The 27,534-nt window shown below is 51.2% G+C and overlaps 2 protein-coding genes across 2 annotated transcripts in view; one reads left to right on the plus strand and one right to left on the minus strand.

Annotated features, from left to right (window-relative positions):
* Positions 1-484: 484 nt before the first annotated feature.
* Positions 485-9,533, plus strand: AVPI1 (arginine vasopressin induced 1). Its single transcript, XM_002718601.5, has 3 exons — positions 485-1,186; positions 7,899-8,195; positions 8,977-9,533. Exons 2-3 carry the CDS (start codon positions 7,909-7,911, stop codon positions 9,131-9,133), a joined length of 444 nt encoding a protein of 147 aa, XP_002718647.2. The 5' UTR covers positions 485-1,186; positions 7,899-7,908; the 3' UTR covers positions 9,134-9,533.
* An 856-nt stretch (positions 9,534-10,389) lies between these two features.
* Positions 10,390-27,534, minus strand: part of PI4K2A (phosphatidylinositol 4-kinase type 2 alpha) — a 33,288-nt gene continuing 16,143 nt past the window's right edge. Inside the window, exons 4-9 of the mRNA XM_051824042.2 lie at positions 26,849-27,002; positions 21,633-21,694; positions 18,282-18,381; positions 17,464-17,597; positions 16,959-17,018; positions 10,390-12,714 (exon numbers count right to left, since the gene is read on the minus strand). Of these exons, the coding sequence (XP_051680002.1) occupies positions 12,553-12,714; positions 16,959-17,018; positions 17,464-17,597; positions 18,282-18,381; positions 21,633-21,694; positions 26,849-27,002 (672 nt within the window). The 3' untranslated portion in view covers positions 10,390-12,552. The remainder of the gene's footprint in view (positions 12,715-16,958; positions 17,019-17,463; positions 17,598-18,281; positions 18,382-21,632; positions 21,695-26,848; positions 27,003-27,534) is intronic.

Genomic DNA, 27,534 nt, shown 5'->3' on the forward strand with positions numbered 1-27,534 from the left:
ATCTGTCACCAGGGTGAGCCGAGCTAGTGTGGTAAAGCGCAGACTGGCATGAGTGGCACTTTAGTTAAGTGCCACAGAGGGCCTCTTACAAGAACACACAGAACTCCGCCCGGTTCAAGGCCTCGGAAGATCAAACGCAAACCTCTTCCTAGCCTGCCTCTGCCTTCTGCTTCCTCCACGTGCACCCTTGTTTAACTCCTCCCAACCACTGACTGCCTGGCCCTGGCGCGCCCTTCTCAGCCCCACTCCTCTGCATTCCCCCACCTGGGACTCCTTCAGCTCGGCTTCAATGCCGCTTCCAGCCTTCCAGGACCCCCCAAAGGGAGCTCCGACGCCTCCAGTCTACCCTCTTCAGTCGCAAACCGGTTACCGTGGTTGGGTGTCTGCCTCCCCCTTGGGGCTGTAATCTCTCCTGGGCTGTAATCTCCCCTGTTTACTGCCTGTCAAAGAACCGACACAGACCAGGTCCCCGATGGATACCGAGCGAATACAAACTCTATTTAGGGAACTGGCCCGATGTGGCACAGCTGGTTCAAACTTCGAACCCTGACGTCAAGGCTTTGAAGCCCGGGGTCTGACCGCAGCACTGACGCCTCATCCCGGCCCGTAACACTAAACAGGTGGGCGGGGAGGTGTTTCAGGAGCCGCAGTTTAAAGCTCGGCCCGCGGAGACGCGAGCGCCGGCCTGTGGCCCGGGAGCAGGGGCATCAGTCACGTGTACCCGGCTGGCTCAGCCGCGGCCACCGCACCCAGGGACAGGAATGCTGCCCCGCCCGGCTTCCGCGCCGGCGAAACCGCGCGGGCCCGGAGGACTGACGTCAACGAAGGGGGCGCCTCCGGGACGCCGCGCGAGGGCGGCCGGGTGGGGGGCGGGGCCCAGGCGGGCACGCCTCCTCGCCGCTGCGCCGCCGCTGATTGGACTCAGGGAATCTCCGCACTCTGCTGGCTAGGCCGGCGGAGGGAGGGGGCGGAGTCGGACACGCCCCGCTTCCCCTCTCCCACCGCTGATTGGTCCGCGGAAGATTCGCGTTCGATTTCGGGAGGCTCGGCCCGGAGCTCTCCCAGAGGCTCGGGGCAAGGATTGGCTGCTCTGGGGCCCAGGAGCGTTTTCTCCGAGGAACCGTGGCGGAGACCGAGGTGGCCTGGGCCGGCTTGGCGCTGTGTGTGGCTCGCCGCTGGCAACCAGGTAGGTCGGTGGGCGGTTGGGCTCGGGTCTGTGGTGGGAGCCCAGGCCGCCGGGACGCGCGCCCCCGAACCGCAGAGGGGCCCCCGGTTCCGCCAGGCGGCTCCCTCTGAGCCGCGGGGTCAGCCGGCGCTGGGCGGGGATGTGGCCGTGTGACCTCGGCCGGGAAGCCCTCCGCAAAGCTCTTGTCCCGTCCGTGAACGCCGCCTGGCCCCTGGGAGCCCCTCGACGGCGGGACCTCAGAGCTGCGCCGGCCCTCCGCGAGGCCGTGGAAGGGCTTGGGGCGGGCGCGCCCGGGCTTGCCCTGTCCGAATCTGCGGCCCTTCGGCGTGGGGTGGCCGCTGTCACTCCCGCGGGTGGAGGGGTGCGGAGAGCACAGACGCTGCTAGGGAGTGGGGCCTGCCCGGGATTCCTGCGCCTTCCAAAACCCAAGGACGCAGATAGCGAGTCCCCTGGGCCCTGCCTGCCCCCGAAGACCTCGGCAGGACCGGACAGACTCCCCAGGTTCCGACCCTGACTCCATCCCGGCAGTTGTGTGGCGTTGGTCAAGTTACGTGGCCTTTGTGATCTCAAGCTTTCCAATCTGTAAAACGTGTCTCCTCGTGGGGGTGACAATACCTCCCCCAGAAAGCAATGATTTAGGAGCGCACAGAGGAACCCATCGCCCTTTGCTGCCTTCTAAGAGTGAGGGCCCCTCTTGGGGTTTGCTGATGGCAGTGATGATGATGGTCCTGTCGGACAGCCTTTCCCTTACGCCGTTATCCACCCATCCATCCATCCCTGCATCCATCCCTCCCTCCCTCCATCCATCCATCCATCCATCCATCCATCCCACACACAGCGTGTGCAGTGTCTGCTCTATGCCAGGACTCCATATTGAATTTTTTTTTTTTCCTTTTTTGATGATGAGAAAACTGAGGCAGGGAGAGCTGAGACTTGCCCAGGGACACCCAGGTCTCGGGAACTCAGCCAGAATTCGGGGTTCTTGAACTCCTGTTGGAAGAGTGGTTATCTCTGTACTCCTGCTTTGTGTCCAGGTCTTCGCTGCGCCGTGGTGTGGGCCAAGGGCTCAGTGCCTTTCTCTGCGTCCCGGGGCACAGACGTGGAGACCCTGTGGGCCGTTTGGACTGGGCCCCAGGTTCTGGCTGCCGATCAATGGCATGTGTGTGCAGGGTAGTGGGCCAGGGCGGGCTTTGGGCCAGAGCCTCCAGTTATTTTTCTGAGGTCCTCGGCCTGTGATTACAGAGATTATTGCCGTCATCAGGGTTGTGGAAAGGGGGCCAGCAGGGTGTGGGAACAGGAGTTTCCCAGCTCCCCCAGAGTGCACTCCCCTTCCTGGTTACCTAGGCCTCCTGGGGACCACTGAGAGAGATGCTCCCGCAGCCCGCTGCCTGAGCTGCACTTCCCAGCAGACTGCCTGGTGAGCTGCTCCCTGAGTACATGTCTGTTAGAGCTCTGCAGCTCCCCACGCATTGCCCATTGCAAGACACGCTGAATTCAGGTGTTTTCAACATTGAGCATTTACTTTGGGGGGCCATTTTTACCCCGAGTTTATGCCAGTTGAAATATACAGCAGTTGCCCGCATGGGAGACCAGGAGAAGCACCTGGCTCCTGGCTTCGGATCAGCGTGGTGTGCTGGCCGCAGCACGCTGCCCATAGCGGCCATTGGGGGGTGAACCAACGGTAAAGGAAGACCTTTCTCTCTCTCTCTCTCTCTCTCTCTCTCTCTCTCTCACTCTCTCTCACTCTCCACTCTGCCTGTCAAAAAAAAAAAAAAAAAAAGGAAAAAGAAAAGAAAAAGAAATACACTGCAGTTGGTCTTTATGCACCTGTGCAGACACACTTATCTTCATGTCCACGCTGAAATGAAAGGCCCATTTGTGCTCTTTTCGCAGCCCCGTGGTTTCATTTGCCACTTTAAAATTGCCATTGTTCAAATACACACCAGCTTTCCTGGATTAAGGGCTCGTCCAGGAAATTAGGGGGAAAGTGACTGCCGAACGCATTAAATGAGACAGGAACAGCTTCCTCTGATAGTGAAAGGGCTCTGATTTACCACTCACGAGTTTCCCCGAGATTTACCAAAGTTTGCTTGGAATCCAGCCATTTTCCCCCCTAGCCCCACTCAGCTGTCTGAATCCCAGGGTGGGAGGTGGAGCCAAGAACGAGGGTCCCCCAAATCTGGAAGGGCTGGGTAGGTGTGGTGGAGGGTTAAGCTGCCGCTTGGGACACCCGCATCCCATATGGGAGTGCCTGGTTCAAGGCTCCTCCACTTCCTATCCAGCTTCCTGCTTAACGCATCCTGGGAGGCCGTGGATGACGCCTCAGGTAATTGGGTCCCTGCCGCTGGCTCCTGGCTTCAGCCTGGCCCAGCCCTGGCTGCTGCAGGCATTTGAAGAGTGAACTATAGATGGAAGATCTCTCACTTTTGGTCTTCTTTTCAAATAAATAAAATTAAAGAAATTTAAGAAAAAAAAAGTCAAGGGGCCCAGCGCTCCTCAGGGTTCGTGGAGGTGTGGCTGAGGCTGGAGGTGCAGCCGGCTTCTTGTTGGCGTGTCTGTAACTGGCTGGAGGCCGTCAGTCCAGTCCAGCCTTTCAGAAGTTGCTGGCCCTCTCAGGAGTCAGGTTCCAGCCATTTCCTCCCCAGGACAAGTGCTGCTGTGTGCTCCTCATCGCCACCCTTTGGCTGGAGGTGATATTGCATGAGTCGGAGAGAAGGGACATCATGCCTTCTCCGACCACCCCAGCCCAGCTCAGCAGTCTGCCCTGGGCTGTGCTGTAGCCACTCTAGGTCACCAGGGTGCTTTGCAGTAGCAGTGAGTTCTCTGTCCTCTACCAAATCCTGACCCCACAGCCCACTGCAGCAAAGCAGGGTTTGGCTTCCAAGGGAAACTGAAGGAGGGGAGGGGCCGCTGCATTGGGGAGTTTCCTGGTTCCTAATTAGCCAGTCTTGTCCTTGGCTTCCAGGCCCCGGCACGTCAGCAGTCCCATCCCCCGCCACACAGACCCAGCCTCGCCAGACACCATCGGCACCAATGGACTTCTCAGTGAGGGCAGGGCATCTGGGCCGCAGCACCCATGAACTGCCTGGGCCTCTGAGCCAGGGCTCGAGCCCAGAGCTCTGTGTCACAGATGCTCGATTACCTCCTCGGGGTCAGGGGTCCAAGACTGGGGTAGCTGTCACTGCTACGCAGGAAGCAGCTTCGACGTGGCTGGATGGACTCCACCGTGCAGGCTAATTCATGGGCTTCCCTTTCTTTGGGGGTTCCCCTTGGTGAATCAGGTGGGAACTCTGAAGCACCCCGTAGAAGAAATGTACTCTGGGGCTGGCGCTGTGGCATAGTGAGTAAAGCCATCACCTGCAGCACCAGCTTCCCGTATGGGCACTGGTTCAAGTCCTGGCTGCTCCACTTCTTTTTTTTTTTTTTTTTTTTTTTTGACAGGCAGAGTGGACAGTGAGAGAGAGAGAGAGAGAGAGAAAGGTCTTCCTTTGCCGTTGGTTCACCCTCCAATGGCCGCCGCGGCCGGCGCGCTGCGGCCGGCGCACCGCGCTGATCCGATGGCAGGAGCCAGGAGCCAGGTGCTTTTCCTGGTCTCCCATGGGGTGCAGGGCCCAAGCACCTGGGCCATCCTCCACTGCACTCCCTGGCCACAGCAGAGGGCCGGCCTGGAAGAGGGGCAACCGGGACAGAATCCGGCGCCCCGACCGGGACTAGAACCCGGTGTGCTGGCGCCGCTAGGCGGAGGATTAGCCTAGTGAGCCGCGGCGCCGGCCATGGCTGCTCCACTTCTGATCCAGCTCCCTGTTAATGCACCTGGGAGAGCAGTGGAGAATGGCCCAAGTGTTTGGGTCCCTGCACCCACCTGGGAGACCCAGAAGATGCTCCTGGCTTCCACCTGGCCCAGCCCCAGCCATTAAAATAATATAAATCTTAGAAGAAAAAAAAAAAAAAAGAAACATGCTCTGAGCCTGGCTGCCAAGGCCACTCGGTGGCTGGAGTCTCCCAGGTCTGGCCTGGGCTGAGCCCCTGTCCTCATGCCTGTGGCTCAGTTTCCCTTCTTCCATTCATCCTGCATGCAATGGGCTGAGGACTCTGATTCTTCAAATTGTTTCTTCTTAATAAGATTTGTTTATTTTAAAGGTAGAGTGACAGAGATCTTCTATCTACTGGTTTACTCCCCAAATGGCTGCAACAGCTGGGACTGGGCTAGGCCAAAGTCAGGAGGTTGGAGGTTCATCCAGGTCTCCCATGTAGGTGAAGGGGCTCAAGGACTTGAGCCTTCCTCCTCTGCTTTCTCAGGCACATTAGCTGGAAGCTGGATAGGAAGTGGAATAGTCAGGACTCCAACCATAGCTCTAAGAAGAGATGCCAGCGTCACACACGCCAGCCCCCCAGGATTGTTTTAAGAGTTACCTGACACTGAGTAACCACCCTAGAGTTGGGGTTCATTCCTGTTATCAGCCTAAATGTCTTCCTTGGTGATGGTCATCCTCTGGTCACTGGGTGTGGAAGTCATCCCACTCTGGGGGCTGATCATGTGTCCACCTAACAGTGCCCAGGAGAGGCAGACTTTACGATTTTAATTTCCAGATTAAAATACACTTTTTTACAAAGTTAATTTATCTTAATGTCATTTGTGGGTTTATCTTAGTTATCAAATACTTTTGAAAAGAGAGTGGGGTTCTTAGGATAGCAGATGAGAAACTGAGTCAGGCAGGGTGAGTGGAAATTGCTGGAATAATGAGGATGGCTACTGGGGTGAGGAGGAGGGGAGGAGCTGTGGCTGGGAGGTCTTAATGGGAGCAAGACTGCCAGTGCCTCAGGCTGGGAACCCTAGGTGCTGTTTGTTTCTAAGCTACTGCTTGCCTGTCTTACAATGAGCATGTCAGTCTTTGCATTCATTATTTTCACTTTCTTTTCCCCTTCTGAAGCTGGTTGCCTGCTGTCTCTGTCGCCAACTCGGGCAGGCAGACTCTGGGGAAGCAGCAGGACCTGCTCCCTCCTCCCCCACAGGCCTGGGCCTAGGGGGCTCCACAGACCTGTGCTGAGCAAAGGAGGGGGCCACACACACTCCTGTCCGCTCCTAGGCTCGTTAGCAGGATGCTGGACACAGGAGTCCAGACTCAAACTGGTGCTCTGGTAATGGGGTGCCTGCATTGCAAGTGGTGGCTTAACCCACGGTGCCACAACACTGGCCCCCTCACCACGCAATTCTGATTCAACGTTATTAAAAACATTGAATAAAATTGCTCTCCATCCATGTATATAAGGTCTATGTGAAACATAAGGGAGCTCTGTGTCCTAGACTAGGGTTCTGGCCCCAGAACATATTATATACATGCAGATATTCTGTAACTGAAAAATCCAAACTCTGAAACACGAGTGATCTTGAGCATTTGGGGTAGGGGGCTCAACCTGCAGGAGCACACTGGGCGCTGGTCTCGGTGACTTACGTATCACTCTCCCTCACACCAGCAGGCTGCCCTCCACCAGCTGCCCACCCCACATAGGGAGCCGCTGAGGCACGGAAGTGGCGGAGGTGGGTAGGAGCGAGATTCCCAAGCCCATGCCTCCCGTCTGCCCCGTGCCTCCCAGCTGTGCATGTGGGCTACCTGGAGTCTGGGGCATGACCGTGGAGGACTCCGTCCTGCTCCTCGGATCCTCCTCTGTGCAGTGAGGGTGGGAGCATGCCCTGCCTGGGGCCGTGGACTTAGGAACTGCATCAGTGTCCTCTGAGAGCTGCACAGCAGCGCCTGATGTGGCATCTGCCTGGCCCTTAGCGCCACACCCACCTGGGCTCTCCTCCTGGCTCCGCACTCATGTGGGGCTTTTTTTTTTTTTTTTTTTTTTTTTTAAGATTTATGTATTTATTGGCTGGCGCCGCAGCTCACGAGGCTAATCCTCTGCTTGTGGCGCCGGCACCCCAGGGTTTAGTCCCGGTTGGGGCGCTGGTTCTGTTCTGGTTGCCCCTCTTCCAGTCCAGCTCTCTGCTGTGGCCCGGGAGTGCAGTGGAGGATGGCCCAGGTGCTTGGGCCCTGCACCCCATGGGAGACCAGGAGGAAGCACCTGGCTCCTGGCTTCAGATCGGCGCAGCGCACCGGCCGCAATGTGCCGGCCATAGCGGCCACTTGCGGGGTGAACCAACGGAAAAAGGAAGACCTTTCTCTCTCTCTAACTCTGGCTGTCAAAAAAAAAAAAAAAAAAAAAGGATTTACTTGAAAGGCAACAGCTGGAGCTGCACTGATCCAAAGCCAGGAGGTTCTTCAGGGTCTCCCATGTGGGTGCAGGGGCCCAAGGACTTGGGCCATCTTCTACTGCTTTCCCAGGCCATAGCAGAGAGCTGGATCAGAAGTGGAGCAGCAAGACTCGAACCAGTGCCCATATGGGATGCAGTCACAGCATGTGGCAGCTTTACCCGCTATGCCACAGCACCAGCCCCTCACATGTGGCTTCGTGACTGCATAGTTACGTGTCTTTATCTGTAAAATGCGGACTAACAATGATTCGTGCCTCACTGGTGGCTATGAATCTTAAATGAGATAATATGCAGTCTGACCTATAGGCAGTTGCCAAAGTCAGTGTTGTTCTCCAGGGTGCCCTTGGTGAGAGACTTATTCCAGGCTGGCTCCTGGAGAACAGAAACCCCAGGAGCCTTGGGGTTAGCCAGGAAGAACCTGCTGAGCTGCTTTCATTTCCTGCTTTTCACCCTCAGAGCACCCACAATGGGCACCCCAGCCTCTGTGGTAAGCGAGCCACCCCCGTGGCAGGCCCCAACGGAGGCCCGGGGCCGCAAGCAGGCCTCGGCCAACATCTTCCAGGACGCGGAGCTGCTGCAGATCCAGGGCCTGTTTCAACGCAGCGGGGACCAGCTGGCCGAAGAGCGCGCCCAGATCATCTGGGAGTGTGCGGGGGACCACCGAGTGGCCGAGGCCCTGAGGCAGCTGCGCCGGAAGAGGCCTCCTCGGCAGAAAGTGCTGGGCCACTCGCTGCACCCCTGCAGCAGGCTCAGGTATGTCACCCTGCCGGGAGGCTGAGAGATGGAGAGCACTACCGAGGCCTGTCCCGGCAGTGCCTGGCGGTGGCCTCTCTTGGCCTGCCATGGGGTAGTTGTAAGGGGTACATGGTGCCACCACGTGGCTAGCACAGGGACCCCCCGTGGAAAGGGGTCCCCACAACTCTCATTTTGCAGTGGTTCTCAGCCAGGTGGAAGGGAAATGTGGTTTGCAAGAAAGAATACTCTCTCCCTGCTATAGACCAGGTAACATTCAAAAGCAAGCCTGGTTAGAATCTTGGCTATGGGATTCCAGAGACTATATCATAGAAAGGTACTGTAGTGGCATCAGGGGTTCAAGGTTGTTGAGAAACTTGACCTGTAGATAGCATCTCTCCCAGCTTCCTGGTCATCCACCCTCTGCATAGCTCACTGCCAGCCAGGAACAGCCAGCCCCAAGAGCCCTGGCCAAACCACATGGCCCAGATCAGTGACTGTGGGTTATGACACTCGGGGATCCTCTTCCCACTGCCTTCTCTGGGGCTCACAGTCAGAGCATCAGGTCCGACTAGGCCTCAGTAGGTCCCAGGATCCGAGTCCGCTTCATTGCTTGCAGTAAGCCCAGTCAGTCAGTGCTCATTGCTCAAGCATGCTTTCGTAGCACACCTGCGCATGTCTCCCAGGAGTACAGGTCCCACCCTGCCCTCGACGGTGCTTTGTAGTCCACTTGATGAACGTCTCTGAAGTTCTGTCCCATCCTTCCCCTAATGTTGCTTTGTCACATCCTTGTTTCCCGCAGGATCCCAGAGCCCCGCACGCCACTGGCCGACCCACAGCGTCGTGCCACAGAGACTGCCTCCAGCCAGCAGCATCTGGCCTCCCGGACGAGTGCCAGGATCCGCCAGAACTGGAGGAAGCCGGACCCCACAAGCTACCTCCACCAGATCAGACACTGATGCAGGGACGGGGCGGGGAACGGCAGTGTCCGCCCCAGGAACCACAGGGACCTTTGCCAGAGGCCTGAGGAGGCAGCCCTACACAAGAAACAAAGGGAAGAGAGCTGCCCGGCCTGCTCCACTGAGAACAGGACACGTCCGTTTGGCTCTGTTGTGTGGGGCCCATTCCTTACCTGAAGGAGGAAGAACGGCGCCTGTTCCTGCCTCAGCCCTTCCCCACCTAACACTGTACTTGGCTGCATGATAGTCCCCGGGAGTCGAGTGACAGGCTCCCCGACACAGCATTTCACGTCTGCTACTACTGTAACGCACGGGCTAGCAGCCTGTCCCATAGCCCAGCTCCATCAGGTCAGCACAGGGAGCTGTGGTATTAAGTGGCAAATAAAAACATTTGCATCAAGAACTGTGTCTGTCACAGATGAGGAGGATCTAGAAACGAGGGTTGGCAGGGGTGACCAGGAAGAAGGGCGGGAGAGCACTGTGAGGGCAGCTCTCATCTGCAGGAGGCCAAGGGGGGCCATGACGGCCAGCCCTGCACTGTGGGTGCTGGCTCCTTGGCTGGCTGAATGTGCAGTCAAAGTAGTGGGCTCCAGCATCTCATGTGGCTTCTTCACCCTCATGGGCCGGCCTGGACCAACCATTCTTTAGCCATCTGCGCTGTCATAGGTTTATGGCCTGGAAACCCTTGAAATGAAGGTTTTCTCTTCCTAGTCTGCCTCCACCTCAAAAGCAGGGCACTGTAGTGCTCATCAGCTTCTCTGCCTCTCTCCTCCCTTCCTATCTGACTATTCATCAAAGGGGGCAGAGTCGAAACCTAGGCAGTGATGCCCTCTGTTGGCCAAGAAGAGAAGCCACTGTCAGACGCTGTCAGTCTACAGCCTTAACCCAAACCCTTGGGGTTAGATGATTTTGGAATTCAGAATTTTTTTACTTTTACAAAGTAGGGGAATACTGTATAATCCCTCTTAGGGGAACATCTCAAAATAGATAACAGGTAACGAATACACTAAGAAGGATACCCAATGATTACCAGTAGTTTCACATCAGTATAGGTTTAGATTCAGGTTTTGGTGTCAAATGAGTTATGAAAATACTGTTGGTTTTCAGAGCACTGGGACGTTGGATGGAGAACCATGAGTCTCTCTACGAGATGAGAACAGCCTTGGGAGCCATGTCTCAGCCTCCCTACTTTGTCCTTAAAATTACATTCTCCCTTCTTGGTCTTCCTTCCCCCAAAGAAAACTGGTCAAAAAAGGTCAGAATTGGATTTGTTATTCATACATCTGCATTGATTTAAATACATTACATACAATTTCTACAGTGCATTAGAAGAGTGACACAGGGGCAGCAGCACTCGCAGCCCAGCCTCTACTCCCTGACACCAGGGAACAGGGCCCAGGGCCGCAGAGGGATGAGCCGTTCCGGGAGTGCCACCAGAAGCCTGCCCTGGCGCCCTGGCACCCTGGGCCCCTGGCCCTCCCAAAGTCCACATTCAAGGCAACCTGAGCACAAGCTTCAGGAGAGAGTAGACAGGCCAGGGAAGGAAGTCCCACACTTTTTTGCCTGCCAGGTCTGGGACCGGCTCCCTCTTACACTGGACCCAATTTCCTTTTGATCACAGAGCTGGTCTGGACCAGGACAATGTGCAGACCTGGCTTGGCCGTGTGAAGCCACCAGGCTGCTCTTCAGGCTCCTCGGGACCCTGGAGCTCCTGGATGTGCTGGGTCCCGCACTAGCTCCTGCGGTCAGGAGGCAGGTACTCTCTCAAACATGCTTCCCAAGGCCAGAGTTCAGGTCAGTTGGATGGGATTGTCAGGACTGGGCAGGCAGGACCGTGCCTCTGTCCACAGGGCATGCATGTCCAGCTCTTGCAGATCTTCTTGTCAGCTGGGTGGAAGCCCAGGACAAGCTGGCTCCTGGGGGAGGGGATGGAAGGGGAGCAGCAGGCCCAGCTGACAAGGTTTACGTCTCTGCTCTGCATCCTGGGTGGCAGGAGCCAGGCAAGCAGACACAGCCATCACTCTCACTCCCTTTCTTTGGTTGTTTTTCAAACCTTCATGATAGTTTCTTTCCAAGGCTGATTGCCCAGTCGCAGGCTGCCAGAACCACAGGGCGTAAACCCAGCTGCCCCACAGCCACGGGAATATACCCTTTTACTCCCTCCTGAGGCCACTCTTTGCTTTGGTGTGGAAAGGGCTTGACCATTCGGCAGGGGTGGGGAGCAGGGGGAAGTGAGAATATGCACTGTGAGGGGACAGGCACTGGCGACAGTGTGAAGGCCTCTGTCCTCAGGGCCCTGCCTTGCTCGAGAGGCCACAGAAAACCAGCATGGGACAAGAAGTCAGGAAGCAAAGGGGAAACTGCCCATCCGAGGGCAGCATAAATGCCCTGTTTCTTCCACCAAGCCACAGTGGTAGCACATGAAGAAATGCAAGAACCTAACATCCTGTCCTCTCACGGGCCAAGACTCACCCCCAGGGTCCTCTCAGGGACCCACTCCGGAGCCCAAACTGAACTCCTAAGCTGAGAGTTGGGGAGACAAACATTTAAAAGAACAGGGGAACAAATCAGAGGGCTGGAACCAAGGACTCCAGAAGCAGGGCTGGGCAAGTCCACCCAGAGAGCACTTGCTGTTTCCGGCACACACTCGGGCTGTGCATATCGCCCTTCCAGGCCGGGCGTCAGTTTCCTGTCCAGATAGGAATGCTATCCTGTCCAGCCCTCTGGTGTCGGCTTGAGTGGCAGACGAGCTGCAGCAGGGCAGAGTGCAGAGGCCTGGGCCTCGGTTGTGTGCAGAACCACGGGGCAGTGCACACCAACGCCTCCTCGCCATGAGGACATGGAGGCTTGCAGCCAGCTTACAGCAGTGGTGGGAGGAGAAAGGGAAGATTTGGCAAAAACCCAAAGGAAAGGTGGGCCTTCTGTCTGTCAGCGCTGCGAGCTCCTCTGACATAAGCAACTGCGAGGTACCGAATGTCTCTCTGCAAATTTAGGTCTAGATTAAAGGTTCTACATAGGAGGATCTGGGGACCTGCTACAAGCATTTAAGTCTGTTTGTGTTGGTTGGTTTTTCTGATGCAGAATATAACAGGGAATTTTGCAACAGAGCAAGGTGTCAGGGAAGGAAGGGACTTTCCCAGCCTGCCACCAGGAGACACTGGAAGGGAGATGCTCCTTTGCAGGCTCCTGGACTGCGTGCACGGCCCTTCAGCGGCACCCAGCACTCACACCCAAGGGCACTCACTGTCCCTGACTGTGCTTCTCCCTGTGCGTGGGAAAGCCCTGGGGGTGGCGAGCAGGGAGGGAGGGCTCTTCAGGGCGCCACTCTCCACCAGCTCCTCTGCTTTTCCTGCACCTGGCTCCCCAGGCTTCCTTCCAGCCCGAGTCTCAGACAGCAATTCCTTTGCCTGCCTCTAGGGCTACCACCATGAAAAGAAGGGCTTCCGACTCTGAAAGCTCTGTGTGTAGGACTCGCTGGCAGACCGCTGGTGAGAACGGGCTGTCTCCACGATCACGGGCGGCATCTGGACGAGGTGCAGGGGGCTCTTGTTGTCTTTCAGGGCCTGGGTCAGGTTTAGGATCTGCAGCGAGAAAAACGAGCCGGGTAAGGGAAAGCCTAGGCATCCCAGGTCTGCCTCTGAAGGGACATCAGCAGAAAGAGCTCCGACAGATCAGTAAGAAATCCAAACACTTCAGGGGAAAATCAGATGAACAGGCAGAGTAGGCATTCAAAATAGCAATAAAGAGAGGGTAGAAGCCTCTCTAGTCATTAAAAAAAAAACACAAACGGGCCAGCACCATGGTATAGCGGGTAAAGCCGCCAGCACTGTCACCTGCAGTGCTGGCATCCTATATGGGCACCAGTTTGAGATCTGGCTGCTCCACTTCCAATCCAGCTCTCTGCTGTGGCCTGGGAAGGCAGTAGAAGATGGCCCAAGTGCTTGGGCCCCTGCACCTACATGGGAGACCCAGAAGAAGCTCCTGGCTCCTGGCTTCAGATCGGCACAGCCCTGGCCACTGCAGCTGTCTGCAGAGAGAACCAACAGATGGAAGACCTCTCTCTCTGCAACTCTGCCTTTCAAATAAATAAATACATCTTTGAAAAAACACAAACAAATGCCACCTATTGTTTGCCCTTCCAGTTAGTAAAGATATGGCTCTGCCAGAGCTCCAAGTTTTTTTTAAAAAAGATTTATTTATTTTTCTTGAAAGTCACAGTTACACACAGAGAGAAGCAGAGAGATAAAGAGAGAGGGAGGGAGGGAGGGAGAGAGGTAGAGGTAGAGGTAGAGGTAGAGGTAGAGGTAGAGGTAGAGGTAGAGGTAGAGGTAGAGAGAGAGAGAGAGGTCTTCCATCCGCTGGTTCACTCCCCAGATGCCCGCAATGGCCGGAGCTGCACCGATGCAAAGCCAGGAGCTTCGTTCAAGTTTCCCACATGGGTGCAGGGGCCCAAGGCTTTGGGCCATCTTCTACTGCTTTCCCAGGCCATAGCAGAGAGCTGGATGGGAAGTGGAGCAGCCGGATCTTGAACTGGCACCCATATGGGATGCCGGCACAGCAGGCAGCGACTTTACCTGACGCCACAGCGCCGGCCCCAAGCTTCAAGATTTAATAGGCACCCTCCCACATGGCTGTGGAACAGTCTTTCACATATGCAAGCTGACAATAAAAGCTTTAAAATGAATGGACTCTCTGACTCAGCAATTCCTTTAAAAAAATTTTTTTTAATTTATTTGAGGGGCGGCACTGTGGCACAGCAGGTTAATGCCCTGGCCTGAAGTGCCGGCATCCCATATGGGCACTGGTCCTAGTCCCGGCTGCTCCTCTTCCAATCCAGCTCTCTGCTATGGCTTGGGAAAGCAGTAGAAGATGGCCCCAAGTCCTTGGGCCCCTGCATCTGCGTGGGAGACCTGGAAGAAGCTCCTGGCTCCTGGCTTTGAATCGGCGCAGCTCCGGCCCCTGTGGCCATCTGGGGAGTGAACCAGTGGATGGAAGCCGTCTCTCTGCCACTCTTTCAAATAAACAAATAAATCTTTTTTAAAAATTCATTTGAGAGACAGATGCATAAAGAGAGCCCTCCCATCTGCTGGTTCATTTCCTAAATGGCTGCAATGGCCAGAGCTGGCCAGACTGAGGCTAGGAGCTGGAAACTCAACCCAGGTCTCTCATATGGGTGGCAGGGACCCAATTACTTGAGCCATCACCTCCCAGGGTCTGCATCAGCAGGAATCTCGAGTCAGGAGTTAGATATGGAAATCAAACCCAGGTACTCCTGTGTGGGATGCAGGTGTCTTAAGTAGCATCTAAACCACTAATCGAAACACCCATCCTCTATTTCTATATATGTTAATTGCTTATTTCTTATCCACTAACTAATTTAATTTATATCATTTTCACTGTTATAAACCATACTGCACTGTATTTTTTACCTAAATGTTTTGTGCATATCCATGATTGCTTCCTCACTCCTTAAAAATGGAATTTCTGGGGGTGGGCATTCAGCCTAGTTGCTGAGATGGCAGTCGGGATGCTCCTGTCCCACACCGGAGCAGCCAGGTTCCACCCCCAGCTCTGGCTTCTGAGACCAGCTTCCTGATCATGTGGGCCCTGGAGGCAGCAGTGATGGCTAGGTAACTGGGATCTTGCCACCCATGTGGGAGACCTGGACTGAGTTCCCAGCTCCCAGAATCAGCCTCCTGGCTGTTGCGGACACTTAGGGAATGAGTCAGCGGGTGGCATGTTACTCTGTCTCTGCCTCCAATGCTGTCTCATCACTGTTCCTTTGAGTAAAATGTTAACTTTGGAATAAGTTTAGATTTACACAGAAGTTGCAAAGAAAGGCTCCATTCAGTTAAGCAGAGGTTATGGTCTCTTTCCCTGTGCTGGTCTCTGCAGGAGAGAGGTTCACTCTACTTTGTTGTGTCAATGGCAGACAGGTAAGGATTTGAGTGAGATACCAGTCACCTGCATTGGGAGGAGCTGGATGATCATGGAACCTTAAGATGTCAGGAGGTAGGCGCTGCTCTGGGAACTTACTCAAAAGCAGACAGACTCCATCTTATCTCACTCCCTGTCATCCTGAAAGGCAAACTGGCTGAGTGTGCGTGACCATGTAAACTCCCTGACCGTCCACGAGTCAGCTCATCAAGAGCCAGGCTGCTGACTGCCACCAAACAACCCCACCTGCGATCTTGCACCTGCAGACCCAGCAAACCACCTAGAAGGTTTCAAAACAAGTGGCACAACCTCAGATTACCTTTCTGCTTGATTCCTGAAAACGTTCCTCCTCCCCAGGCCCTGCTGGAACACACCTTGGGTTAGTCCTTGGCTGTGTGGCCAGATTGCAATGCCTATTCTGGAATGAATGCTTGTTTCCTTAGCTTATATTTCAGCCTGCTTCTTTTTTAGGTGACAGCTATAAAGATGCGAAAGCCCCTGTGAAGGCACTAAGAGCACAAGATGGAAAGAGACAGAAACGTACTCCTCTGACCTCTTCTAGCCCTGCCACTCTGGTAACAGCCCTAGCTGGATCGAGTGGGATGGCTGCTGTGATGTTGGCAAAGGATTCCAGCAGGTATACAATACAGACACACAGTCTGTATAAGCCTGGAAGGAAGTTTAGTCCCTTATCCTGAGCTGTACAATACCAGAGAACATCATGTGACTTTTGAGGTTTCCAAAAAGTCGGCCAGCAGCGCTGGGCCCTTACATTACTGGGGAAAGGCAGAAAGACCGTGTTACTGGCATTCAGACAGCTGCTTTTTTTCAAGATTTATTTTTATTTATTTGAAAGGCAGAGTTAGAGAAAGAGAGAGAAAGATGGATCTTCCAACTACTGGTTCACTCCCCAGGTGGCCACAAGAGCTAGGGCTGGGCCAGGCCAAAGCCAGAAACTTGGAACATCTGGATTTCCCACAAGGGTGGCAGGGGCCCAAGCACTTGAGCCATCTTCCAATGCTTTCCCATATGCATTAGCAGGGAGCTGGAATGGAAGTGGAGCTGCCGGGACTCATACTGGTGCTAAGGGATGCTGGCATCACAGGCGGTGCCTTGACCTGCCACACCACAGTGCCAGCCCTGTAACAGCAGCTCTTAAAGCCAAAACCTCTGACATCCCATCTCTGGGGGAAAATGGGCTCAGCAAGCCCAAGTGGTGCCCTCAACAGAAGTCTCAGCTAAACGGTAGGAAGCAGTAACTGTATCATGGCTGGGAAGACCCATTAGACCTTTAAAGATGTGAGAAGCTGACTTTTCTATATAAAAAGTCAGAATCATAATAGCTATCACTACTGAGTTCTTCAATATGCCAGGACTACTCCAACTGTTTGAACTAATTTATCTCACAATAACCCTATGAACCAAATCCTGTTACAAATGGAAAAACTAAAGAAAGGAGAGATTAAGTACCCGCCCAAGACTCACTGTTGGCAAATGGCAGAGCCAGGCTTCAAATCCAGACACACTGATCACAGACTGGCAATCCCAACTCTCTCTACAAACAGGAAGCAGAGGCTCCTGCCCAAGCCCACAGAGCTAGTAAGAGGCTGAGAGGGTCTGATTTGGCAACTTGAGGAGAGGGAGCACTGGTTTATCTACCAATGAATATCCAGCACATAGTGTGACAACAAGCACTGGGTACCATCGAAGAGGTAGGAGACTTGGGATGACCACCCTTCCTCTACCATGTGTTAGGGCAGATCACAAACATGTACATATTGCGCAACTGAGAAGGGTACAAAACACAAGCTTTGCCCATTTGCTCAACAGGAGCACAGAACCCTCCCAGAGCGAGCACAAAAACCCCTAGAGGGTGTCCCCGGCTTACCTGTCCCCGCATGACAGCAATCTGCTTATGGAACTGGCCCCTGTCAAAACCAGGATCTCTCTGCAAACAAAGAATAAGAAGAGAGGGGACCCGTGTGAAAGGCTCACAGGAACCCATTTTCTCCCCTAATTAAAAACCCTGATAAAGAAAACTTACATAAGGCATGTGGGGCTTGGTGAGTCACCACCCTAAGAACTTTCTGCTTTACAGGTGGGGAAACAGAGAACAAGTACATATCTTGTTCCATGTCTCCAACTCCAAGCTTCAACGCTCCGCTGAAAACGAGAGCTCTGAGAATACCCTGCAGCCACATGATGCCCAGGATACTCAGCAGGGCGATGCACATGGCTGCTCCTTTCTTTCAACCCTAGCCAGACCACATCCCCAGGGAGTCCTGCTTTTCACAGGCTAACCATTCCTTCTGGCTTGTGTCAGGATCAATTAGAAAAACTGTCAGGAATCCCTCCCCGTATTCCTTAATAATGCTGGGGTTCCCAGGGCTGACCTTGAAGAGTTCGTATAGGTCTTCCTCCAAGTCCTTGACGAAGTTAGGGTCCGATATCTTTGGAAGAATCAGATCTTTGATCTCCTGAGAGAAGGGGACTTTTGCTTGGGGCAACCAGGCCCAGTAAAAGGGATCTGAAAAGAGGAAAGACACAAAGCAAAGCTGGTGTTGGAATGGAAGTCTCTGAGACTTCTACCATCAAGGCACTTTCAGAGGGAGACCCTGCTACACCACAGAAAACTCGGAAGTGCACAACAAGCAAGCTGGGGTAGCAGCGTGCAACACAGATCTGCCCATCCCCGAGCTCCTTTGCAGATACCACATGACCTTCCAGGCTGCAGGCCCATCTAGAAGCAGCCACTTGCCACTGACCCTGGGATGATCCTTTTTGGAAAGGGGGCTAGAGACCTCCTCATTGTATCCCCCTCTCATGCTTTCCAAAAATCTCTCAAGTATAATGGGTTAGAAATGTCAACAAGGGAGACAGAACACTAGGAGCAGCTTGTCTGTGGAGACACAAGCAGGATAAATTACGAAGACAGTCCTTACACAGGATGAGAAGAATGCAAGGTGGAGGTGAAAAAACTCATCTTTATGCTTCTAATTTTGAATCACCTTTATACAGCTAAAGGGAACAGCAGAGGGTAAAATCGTAATAGCCTACATTATGGAACAGTTACCATTTGCTGGCCACAGCGCTGAAGTGCCTGAATTGCATCATTTTATTAATTCTGAAAACAATCCCATGATAGAGATATTCCTATCCCCATTACACAGCAAGAAGAACAGAGCCTGTCCCCAGCAGTCTGGAGCCTTACATGCCCTCCAGGAGTCGGGATGCTTCAGCGGGAAAGCCAGCCCATTGTCGATGGCAGCCACCTTGATAACAGGCTCCTTCACCACCACCCAGTCTGTGTCCTGCAGAGCAAAGAAAGCTGGTTAGTGAGGAGCCCACCTGCCGCAGGCCTCTCAGCACCCTCGGACACAATCCTTATTCAGCTTACTTGGAGCTGCCCTCTCAAGTGGCTTCCATGTTGTGCTCTGCACTTAGTACATTTACGGCATCACGTTTACTTTTCAGTTTTACTTGAAAGGCAGAGAGACAGAGAAAGAGAAAGATCTCCCATCTGCTGGTTTACTGCCTAAATGCCCACAACAGCTGGGGCTGGACCAGATGAAAGCCAGGAGCCCAGAACCCAGAGCAGGTCTCCCACGTGGGTAGCAGACACCTATCAGCTGCTGCCTCCCAGGAAGTTCTCTGGCAGAAAGCTGGATTGGAAGCAGAGATGGGACTTAAGCCAGACATTCTGAATGGGATACAGGTGCCCTGAGCAGCATCTTCACCACTGAGCCAGAGGTTCCCTCCATTTATGGCAAACTTACCAGTTCATAGAAGGTTCTGAGTCCTTTTATCTTAGAAAAGGAACACTGCCTTAGGTGTTGCCACAGTTCTCAGTAAGAATGATAATGACAAGAACAAAGATAACTATAAGCCATTCCTTCCAGGGAAAGGCAACCAGAATCCTGAGCACAGAAGAGAAGAAAAGTCTGTTATCTCTCAGCCAGGGCCCTTCGGCGTGGGCCTTAACTTTGAGTCCACTTCACTGGAGCTGGCCATACCTCCAATGAGAAGAGAGAACCACAGAAGATAACAGCTGGCTGCTCTCCCCACGGGAGTCTGTTCTGCTTCAGTGACACAGGAATTGAGGGGCCGCATTGTGGCACAGCAGGTTAAGGCACCACACGCAGTGACAGCATCCCATACTGGAGTGTTAGCTGCTCTGCTTCCGATCCAACCACCTGTGAAGGCACCTGAGAAAGCAGTGCAAAATGGCCCAGGTACTTGTCCCTGGCCACCCATTTGGGAGATCAGGATGGAGATGCTGGCTCCTGCCCAGCCCAGATCCAGTTGTTGCAGACATCTGGAGAGTGAAAACAGTGGATAGGAGATCTTTTGCTCTGTCTCTACCTCTGTTTCTGTCACTCTACCTTTCAAATAAAAATCTTTTTTTAAGAAAAGAGTTGAAGATAAAAATAAGAGTTGAATATCGGAGTAGGCAGGTCACTTGCGACAGCCCATGTCAGAGCAACTTGCTCATTATCTACCAGGCTGCTCGCTTCAAGTTCACTGGTGTCACCCATCACAGAACAGGGACTGTGGTTCCCAGATGCCGCCAACAGAATTCCCCAGGAACACTTTATTAAAAGTGCAGAATCCCAAGTTTTGCCTCAGACCTGATGAATCAATTTCTGAGTAAAAGATCTGGAGAATCTGTACTATTTTAAGAACTGTGTATTTAATTTGAACGGCAGAGACAGAGATCGCCCATCCGCTGGTCTCCATGTCAAATGTCTACAATAGTTAAAGCGGGGTCAGGTGGAAGCCGGAGCTGGAACTCAGTCTGGGTCTTCCACAGGAGTGGAGGGACGCAGGTTCTTGAGTCACCATCCACTGTCTCCCTGAGTGCACATCAACAAAACAAAATCAGAAGTGGAGCCAGGACTCAAACCCAGGCCCTTCAACATGGTATGCCGGTATCCCAAACAGCATCCTAACTGCTGTGCCAAACACCTGTGCCTAATTTTAATATCATTCAGATACAAAACTTGAGAGCCACTATTTCAGAAGGAAGTAAAAACACTGTAAGGAATCAAAACCAAGCTCACTCTCCTCCAGGTAGCCTGCCCACTAATTTTTAAAAATGTATAAACTGAGCGGTGACAGAGAAAAGTGGTGGAAGATAAAAATAATGAGAGAAAAGTTTCAGAAGCAGCTTTCCCTTAATTTATGTTCCATGGAATTGTGGTTCATTGTGAGGAAACAATCCATGGGTAAAAAGTGTAGAGGAGTAAGTATTTGGCCTAGCCATTAGGCTGCCCGGATGCTTTAACGACGTGCCTGGGTTAGATACCCACCTCTGGCTCCTGGTTCCAGCTTCCTGCTAGTGCAGTCCTTGGGAAGCAGCAGTGATGGGGTTCAAGTGATTGGGTACCTCCCATCTATGTGGGAGACGTGGACTGAGTTCCCAGTTCACAACTTCAGCTCCTACGGCCATGTGGGCATTTGGGGAGTGAGCCAATGAATGGGAGTGCTCTCTTTTTTTCTATCTGTCTTGCTTTCTCTGTCTCTCAAATGAATGAATAAAAAAATTTTTTAATGTAGAAATCACTGTGCCAAACAAAATTAGACAGGTTAATTCAATGCAGTACTCTTCAGATTTTTACCATGCTACTATACAATGTGAAACACAGAGGAACACAGCATGTAACACATATGCTCCAAACTTACTTTATCTTTCCTTCATGCTGCTGTTTAGAACTCAACTATTGGCCGGCGCCGCGGCTCACTTGGCTAATCCTCAGCCTGCGGTGCCGGCACCCTGGGTTCTAGTCCCAGTTGGGGCGCCAGTTCTGTCCCGGTTGCTCTTCTTCCAGTCCAGCTCTCTGCTGTGGCCCAGGAGTGCAGTGGAGGATGGCCCAAGTCCTTGGGCCCTGCACCCGCATGGGAGACCAGGAAGAAGCACCTGACTCCTGGCTTAGGATCGGCGCAATGCGCCGGCCGTAGCAGCCACTTAGGGGGTGAACCAACGGAAGAAAAGACCCTTCTCTCTGTCTCTCTCTCACTGTCTAACTCTGGCTGTCCAAAAAAAAAAAAAAAAACAACAACAAAAAAAAACCCACAACCATTTATTTGGGGGGGGGGGGGGGGGGACAGGCACACAGCCAGATAGAATGGCTCCCATCCACTGGTTCATTCCCTATATGCCCACAATGGCTGGCACTGAGCTAGACCAAAGCCAGGAACTCAACTCATGTCAATTACTTGAGCCATCATCTTGCCTCCCAGAGTCTGCATTAGCAGGAAGCTGTAGGCAGGCACCAGAGCCTAGTATCACACCAGGTACTCTAGCCTGGGAGGATGATGCCTCAATCAGTGCCTCAACTGTCAAGACAAAATGCTGTTCTTATTAACATCAAATAGAATATTCCCTAAAACACAGACTGGGAAAAACTATATCAAATACAACCTATTAATTTTAAACACATATGCTGTTTTGATTGTTCTCAATGTATATATTCTCAATGTATTTTGTGGACCATCTTATGTGTTTTGATAATATTCAGATACTCCTCATCATCTTCTTCAAAACAATGGATCAACCTCTTACCCGAGAGCTAGAACTATCCATAGGACAGTCATATTTAATCAGCCAATTGTCGTTGCCTCGATCTGTGAATAGAAATATAAAATTAGTAAGAAAAATTGGGAGGAATTGGCATTTAAATAATGGTAGATCAAATATTTTGGACACTTGAACCAACTTTACCACTAAGAACAACTGCAAAATCTGGTTAAAAATACTTAAAAATCTCTTGAGGGCTCTTTTACAAGACCATAAAGAATTTAAGAGTCAAGAGCTGCTCTGCTGTGTCCTGGGAAAGCAGAAGATGGCCCAAGCCCTTGGGCCCCTGCACCCACATGGGAGACCTGGAAGAAGCTCCTGGCTCCTGGCTTCAGATCAGCACAGCTCCAGCCGTTCTGGCCAATTGGGGAGTGAACCAGCAGATGGAAGACCTCTCTTTCTCTCCCTCTCTCTTTCTCTCTTTCCTCCCTCCCTCCCTCCCTCTCTTTCTCCCTCTCTATCTCTCTGCCTTTCCTCTCTAACTCTGACTTTCAAATAAATAAATCTTTTAAAAAAAAAAAAAGAATAAGGAGCTGGGAGACCCTGGTTGCATACTGCACAATGTATACATATATTGAAACATCACACGGTATCCCACATGTGTATACACACAATTTTCAAAAAGCCTGTTAAATTTAATTTAAAACAATTTTTTAAAATAGAGCTGGGAGAGAACAGTAATCCAGAGAAAGGAACCTGGCACTTGTGACTTCTTTTTCTTTGAGCATCTGCTGACTTGGGAAGAAATGGATGAGAGGAGCAAGCATGTTCTAACTGCCCTTGGCACAAGTGAGACACAACTGTAACTCAGTGACTGATAAGGGAAAGGAGATCCTGGGAAATCACCCTGAGTGGCTACACTGCTAGTGTCTTTGTTGCTTGTCAAAAATATAACCCTTAGGATTTATATAAGCAACCTGGGCCTTCAGATAGGTCTATAATTTCTGGTAGACACATTACAATAATAAAAAAGAAACATATAAACAAAGAGACAATATAATAAAAATAAAAACAAAGATAAACAACACAAAATGAATACAGATCTATGCACACTCCAAAGAACAGAAATATACAGACTTTAAAATGTTCAAGAAGGGGCCAGTACTGTGGCATAGTGGGTAAAGTCGCCACCTGCAGTGCCACCATCCCATAGGGGCACCAATTTGAGTCCTGGCTGCTCCTCTTCCAATCCAGCTCTCTGCTATGGCCTGGGAAAGCAGTAGAAGATGGCCCAAGTGCTTGGGCCCCTGCACCCACATGGGAGACCTGGAAGATGCTACTGGTTTTGGACTGGCCCAGTTCCAGCTGTCTCAGCCATTTGGGGAGTAAACCAGTGGATAGAAGATCTCACTCTGGGGGCTGGCGCTGTGGCACAGCAGGTAAAGCCACCGCCTGCAGTGCCACCATCCCATATGGATGCCGGTCCGAGTCCTGGCTGCCCCACTTCCCATCCAGCTCTCTGCTATGGCCTGGGAAAGAAGTGGAAAATGGCCCAAGTCCTTGGGCCCCTGCACCTGTGTGGGAGACCAGGAAGAAGCTCCTGGCTCCTGGCTTTGATCAGCCCAGTTCTGGTTGTTGCAGCCATTTGGTAAGTAAGCCAGTGGATGAAAGACCTCTCCTCTCTGTCTCTCCCTCTGTCTGTAACTCTGACTATCAAATAAATAAATAAATAGATCTTGAAAAAAAAAAAAAAACTCTATAGATGAATTTAACAGCATATCACACTGAAGAAAGAAGTAGTGATTTGGGAGACAATAGCCAAAATAAAGCATACAAGAAAAAAGGATATATCTAACAACATGTAATTGGAATCTCAGAAGGAGAACAGAGAAAAATGGCTCCGAAGTAATGTCAAAGAGATAATGTCTGTGACATTTCCAAAACTGACAAAATCTATCAGTGATTCAAAGAACCCCATGAATCCATAAAAGGATAAAAAAATAAAATACTGAGGCATATCATAGTCAAAATGTTGAAAACCAAAGACAGGAAAAACAATCCTAAAAGGAGTACACACAAAAATAGAACACTTTCAAAGAGGCAACAACATTACTGACTTCATAGAAACCCCATAGAAATAAGAAGATAATGGAAGGCTTAAAAAATTACTGAAATAATTACCAAGCCCAAATTCTATACCCAGCAAAAATATCCTTTAAAATTAAAGGAGAAATAAAGATACTTTCAAACAAACAAAAAGTCATGGTCAGCAGACAAAGACTAAAATAGTCTCCACATCAAAGGGAAACTAACCTAAGCAGAAGTGAAACTCTTAGAAGAAAACACAGGGTAAAAGCTTCATGACAGTGGATTTGGAAATGATTCATGGATACAACACCAAAGGCATAGGCAACAAAAGAAAAAATAAAATTGGATTTCATGCAAATTTTAAAAATTTGTACATCAAAAGCATCATTAACAGACTGAAAAGGCAAAACAATAGGAAGAAATTTTTACAAATCATAGATCTGATAAGGGATTAATATGCAGAATCTAAGAATAAACTTCAAAAATTCAACAATAAGAAAATAAACAAACTGATTCAAAAATGGGCAAATGACTTGAACAGATCATTTATCCAAAAAGATACACTATTAATCACATGAAAAGATGCTCATCATCATTAATCAGTAAGGAACTACAAGTCAAAACTACAAAACATCCTCTCACACCCACTAGGATGGCTACTGTCCAAGAAAAGTAAGTATTGGTGAAGATGTAGAGAAACTAGAACCCTTATAAATCTTATATGGTAGGAAAGCAAAATGGTACAGCTGCTATGGAAAACAGAATGATGGTTCCTCAAAACATTAAAAATAGAAATACCATATGATGCAGCAATATCACTTCTGGGTATATACTAAGAAGAACTGAAAGCAAGGTCTTGAAGAAATACTTGTACACTCATGTTCATAGCAGCATTATTCATAAGAGCAAAAAGGTGGAAACAACCCAAGTACCCACTGATCCATCCAAGCAAAGTGTATGCAACATAAAATGGAACACAAATAGTGTGTTAAAAAGGAAGGAAATTCTGACATAGCCTACAACACAGATGAACCTTGAGGACTTTATGCTAAGCAAAACAAGCAAATCATGCAAAGAGAAATACTTTATGATTCAACTTATATGACATATTCATAGTAATCAAAAACACAGAGACGGGGCTGGCTCTGTAGAACAGCAGGTAAAGCCACCACCTGCAGTGCCGGCATCCCATATGGACACCAGGTCAAGTCCTAGCTGCTCCACTTCCAATCCAGCTCTCTGCTATGGCCTGGGAAAGCAGTAGAAGATAGCCCAAATCCTTGGGCCTCTGCACCCACGTGGGAGACCAGGAAGAAGCTCCTGGCTCCTGGCTTCAGATGAGCGCAACCCAGCCATTGTGGCCATCTGTGGAGTGAACCAGTGGATGGAAGACTTCTCTCTCTCTGCTTCTGCCTCTCTGTAACTCTGCCTTTCAAATAAATAAATCTTAAAAAAAAAAAAAATCACAGAGACAAAAAGTAGAATAGTGGTTTCTGGAGAATAGTGGTTGCTGGGCCCGGAGAAAGGGAAAATGGAGAATTATTATTTAATGGGTATAGAGTTTCAGTTTTACAAGATACAAAGAGTTCTAGAGATGGGTGGTGATGATGGCTGTACAACAGTCTGAATGAACTTACTGTCATTAAACCGTACACTTAAACATGGTTAGGATAGTACATCTGATGCTGTGTGTACTTTACCATAATAAAAAAGACAAAATACAGCTCCAATAAGGCATGAATTTAGACTTTGTCCTCAATACATGTAGATTTTTTGCATTGGAAAAAAAATATTTTTAAATCGTTTATCTACACCTCTACCTCAGGAAGCACTGTTTTGGAAAAGCCAGGAGTGACCAGGGACTAAGACAAGCAGGTCTCCACACACACAGGCTTCAGATCCATGGGTTCAACAAGGTAGAGATCAACAGTATTTGGAAAACAATTACGTTTGCACCGAACATGTACAGATTTTTCTTCCCTAAACCATACAGCGTAACTATTTGAGTAGCATTTACATTCTCTTAAGTATTACAAATAATCTAGTGACAATTTAAAATATGGGAGGGGGGCTGGCACTGTGGTGTAGCAGGTAATACTGCTGCCTGCAGTGCCAGCATCCCTTATGAACACTGGTTCCAGTCCCAGCAGCTGCATTTCCAATCCAGGTCTCTACTATGGCCTAGGAAAGCAGTAGAAGATGGCCCAAGTGCTTGGGCCCCTGCACCCACATAGAAGACCTAGAAGAAGCTCCTGGCTCCTGGTTTTGAGTTGGCCCAGCTCCAGCCACTGTGGCCATTTGAGGAGTGAACCTCTCTCTAGCTCTTTCTGCCTGTGCCTCTGTAACTCTACCTTTCAAATAAATAAACAGATCTTTAAAAATATATATATATATGGGAGGGTATGCATAGGTTTTTATATGCAAATAGTACACAATTTTATATAAGGGACTTGTATCCACAGATTTTGGCATCCATGGGGGTCCCAGAACCAAACCTCAGTGGAGACTACGGGACAAACGTACTCTTCATGATTCTGTGAAGAGCCACGTGTCTCCTCTCTGGGGCCAGAAAAAAGGCTAAGATAAAATATAAACACTAGGCCGACGCCGTGGCTCACTAGGCTAATCCTCCACCTTGCGGCGCTGGCACACCGGGTTCTAGTCCCAGTCGGGGCGCCGGATTCTGTCCCGGTTGCCCCTCTTCCAGGCCAGCTCTCTGCTGTGGCCCGGGAGGGCAGTGGAGGATGGCCCAAGTCCTTGGGCCCTGCACCCCATGGGAGACCAGGATAAGCACCTGGCTCCTGCCATCGGATCAGCGCGGTGCGCCAGCAGCGGCGGCCATTGGAGGGTGAACCAACGGCAAAGGAAGACCTTTCTCTCTGTCTCTCTCACTGTCCACTCTGCCTGTCAAATATATATATATATAAACACTGGCTCCAGGCCTCACCACCTCTAGTAGCCTAACTACATGTGTCTGGACACAAGTGTCTGGACAAAGCTCAATCCAGAAAAGTATTATCTGAGACTTGCCCCAAATGACCATGACCCTTCTGGCTTGGGGAAGAAATACATGCTGACAAGTCCCTCTGCCTCCCAGGCCCCAAAAGCCTCCAGTCCCCTGTGGCCCCCACGATCCCAGCCGAGGGCATGGGATATCACCGGCAGCTCCTCACCAGTGTTGCGGATGATATAATCCAGCACCACCAACCGCTCAAACTGCAGCAGGAGTTGCCGGTTGGTGTTCTCCGGGAGAGGCTCTGCTTCAAAGCGCCGTAGCCAGTAGTCTGCATCTTTGTAGCCTTCAACAAAGATCTGGAATGAACCGACCTGGAACCAAGGCGAAGGAACAAAAGTCTTTCCCTACAGCCCACATCCACAGTCCCCAGGAGTAATCCAGGTGCTCACTAAGGCACTAAGAATTCTTAATAGAAGAGGAACATTTTCAAGATCCATACTTGTTCACTACCTTTTCAGTACAAGAAAAGGGGGTATGGCGGTGGTCATCCATCCAAATTAAAGAAGTCCCTCCTATGGGTCCACAGGGGCAAAGTGAGGAAGCGGGGTCGCTAGAGAGTACTCCCCAGACCTCAGGCCCTTCACAGAAATGAGGATGACAGCGCCTCAGGCAGGCTATTCCCACATCCACATCCAAGTCCGGACACACCTTCTGTTACCACTGGGATGACTATGCCACTAAAAAATCACCTCTGACAGGCCGACGCCACAGCTCACTAGGCTAATCCTCCGCCTGTGGCACCAGCACCCCGGGTTCTAGGCCTGGCTGGGGTGCCGGTTCTGTCCCAGTTGCTCCTCTTCCAGTCCAGCTCTCTGCTGTGGCCCAGGAAGGCAGTGGAGGATG

This window comes from Oryctolagus cuniculus, chromosome 15 (genome assembly GCF_964237555.1).
Source record: "Oryctolagus cuniculus chromosome 15, mOryCun1.1, whole genome shotgun sequence".
NCBI lineage: Eukaryota > Metazoa > Chordata > Mammalia > Lagomorpha > Leporidae > Oryctolagus > Oryctolagus cuniculus.

Coding starts and splice junctions, on each gene's coding strand:
- AVPI1 (XM_002718601.5), top strand. CDS start 7,909: ATGGGCACCCCAGCCTCTGTGGTAAGCGAGCCACCCCCGTGGCAGGCC. Junction 8,196..8,976: donor CACCCCTGCAGCAGGCTCAG/GTATGTCACCCT, acceptor TGTTTCCCGCAG/GATCCCAGAGCCCCGCACGC.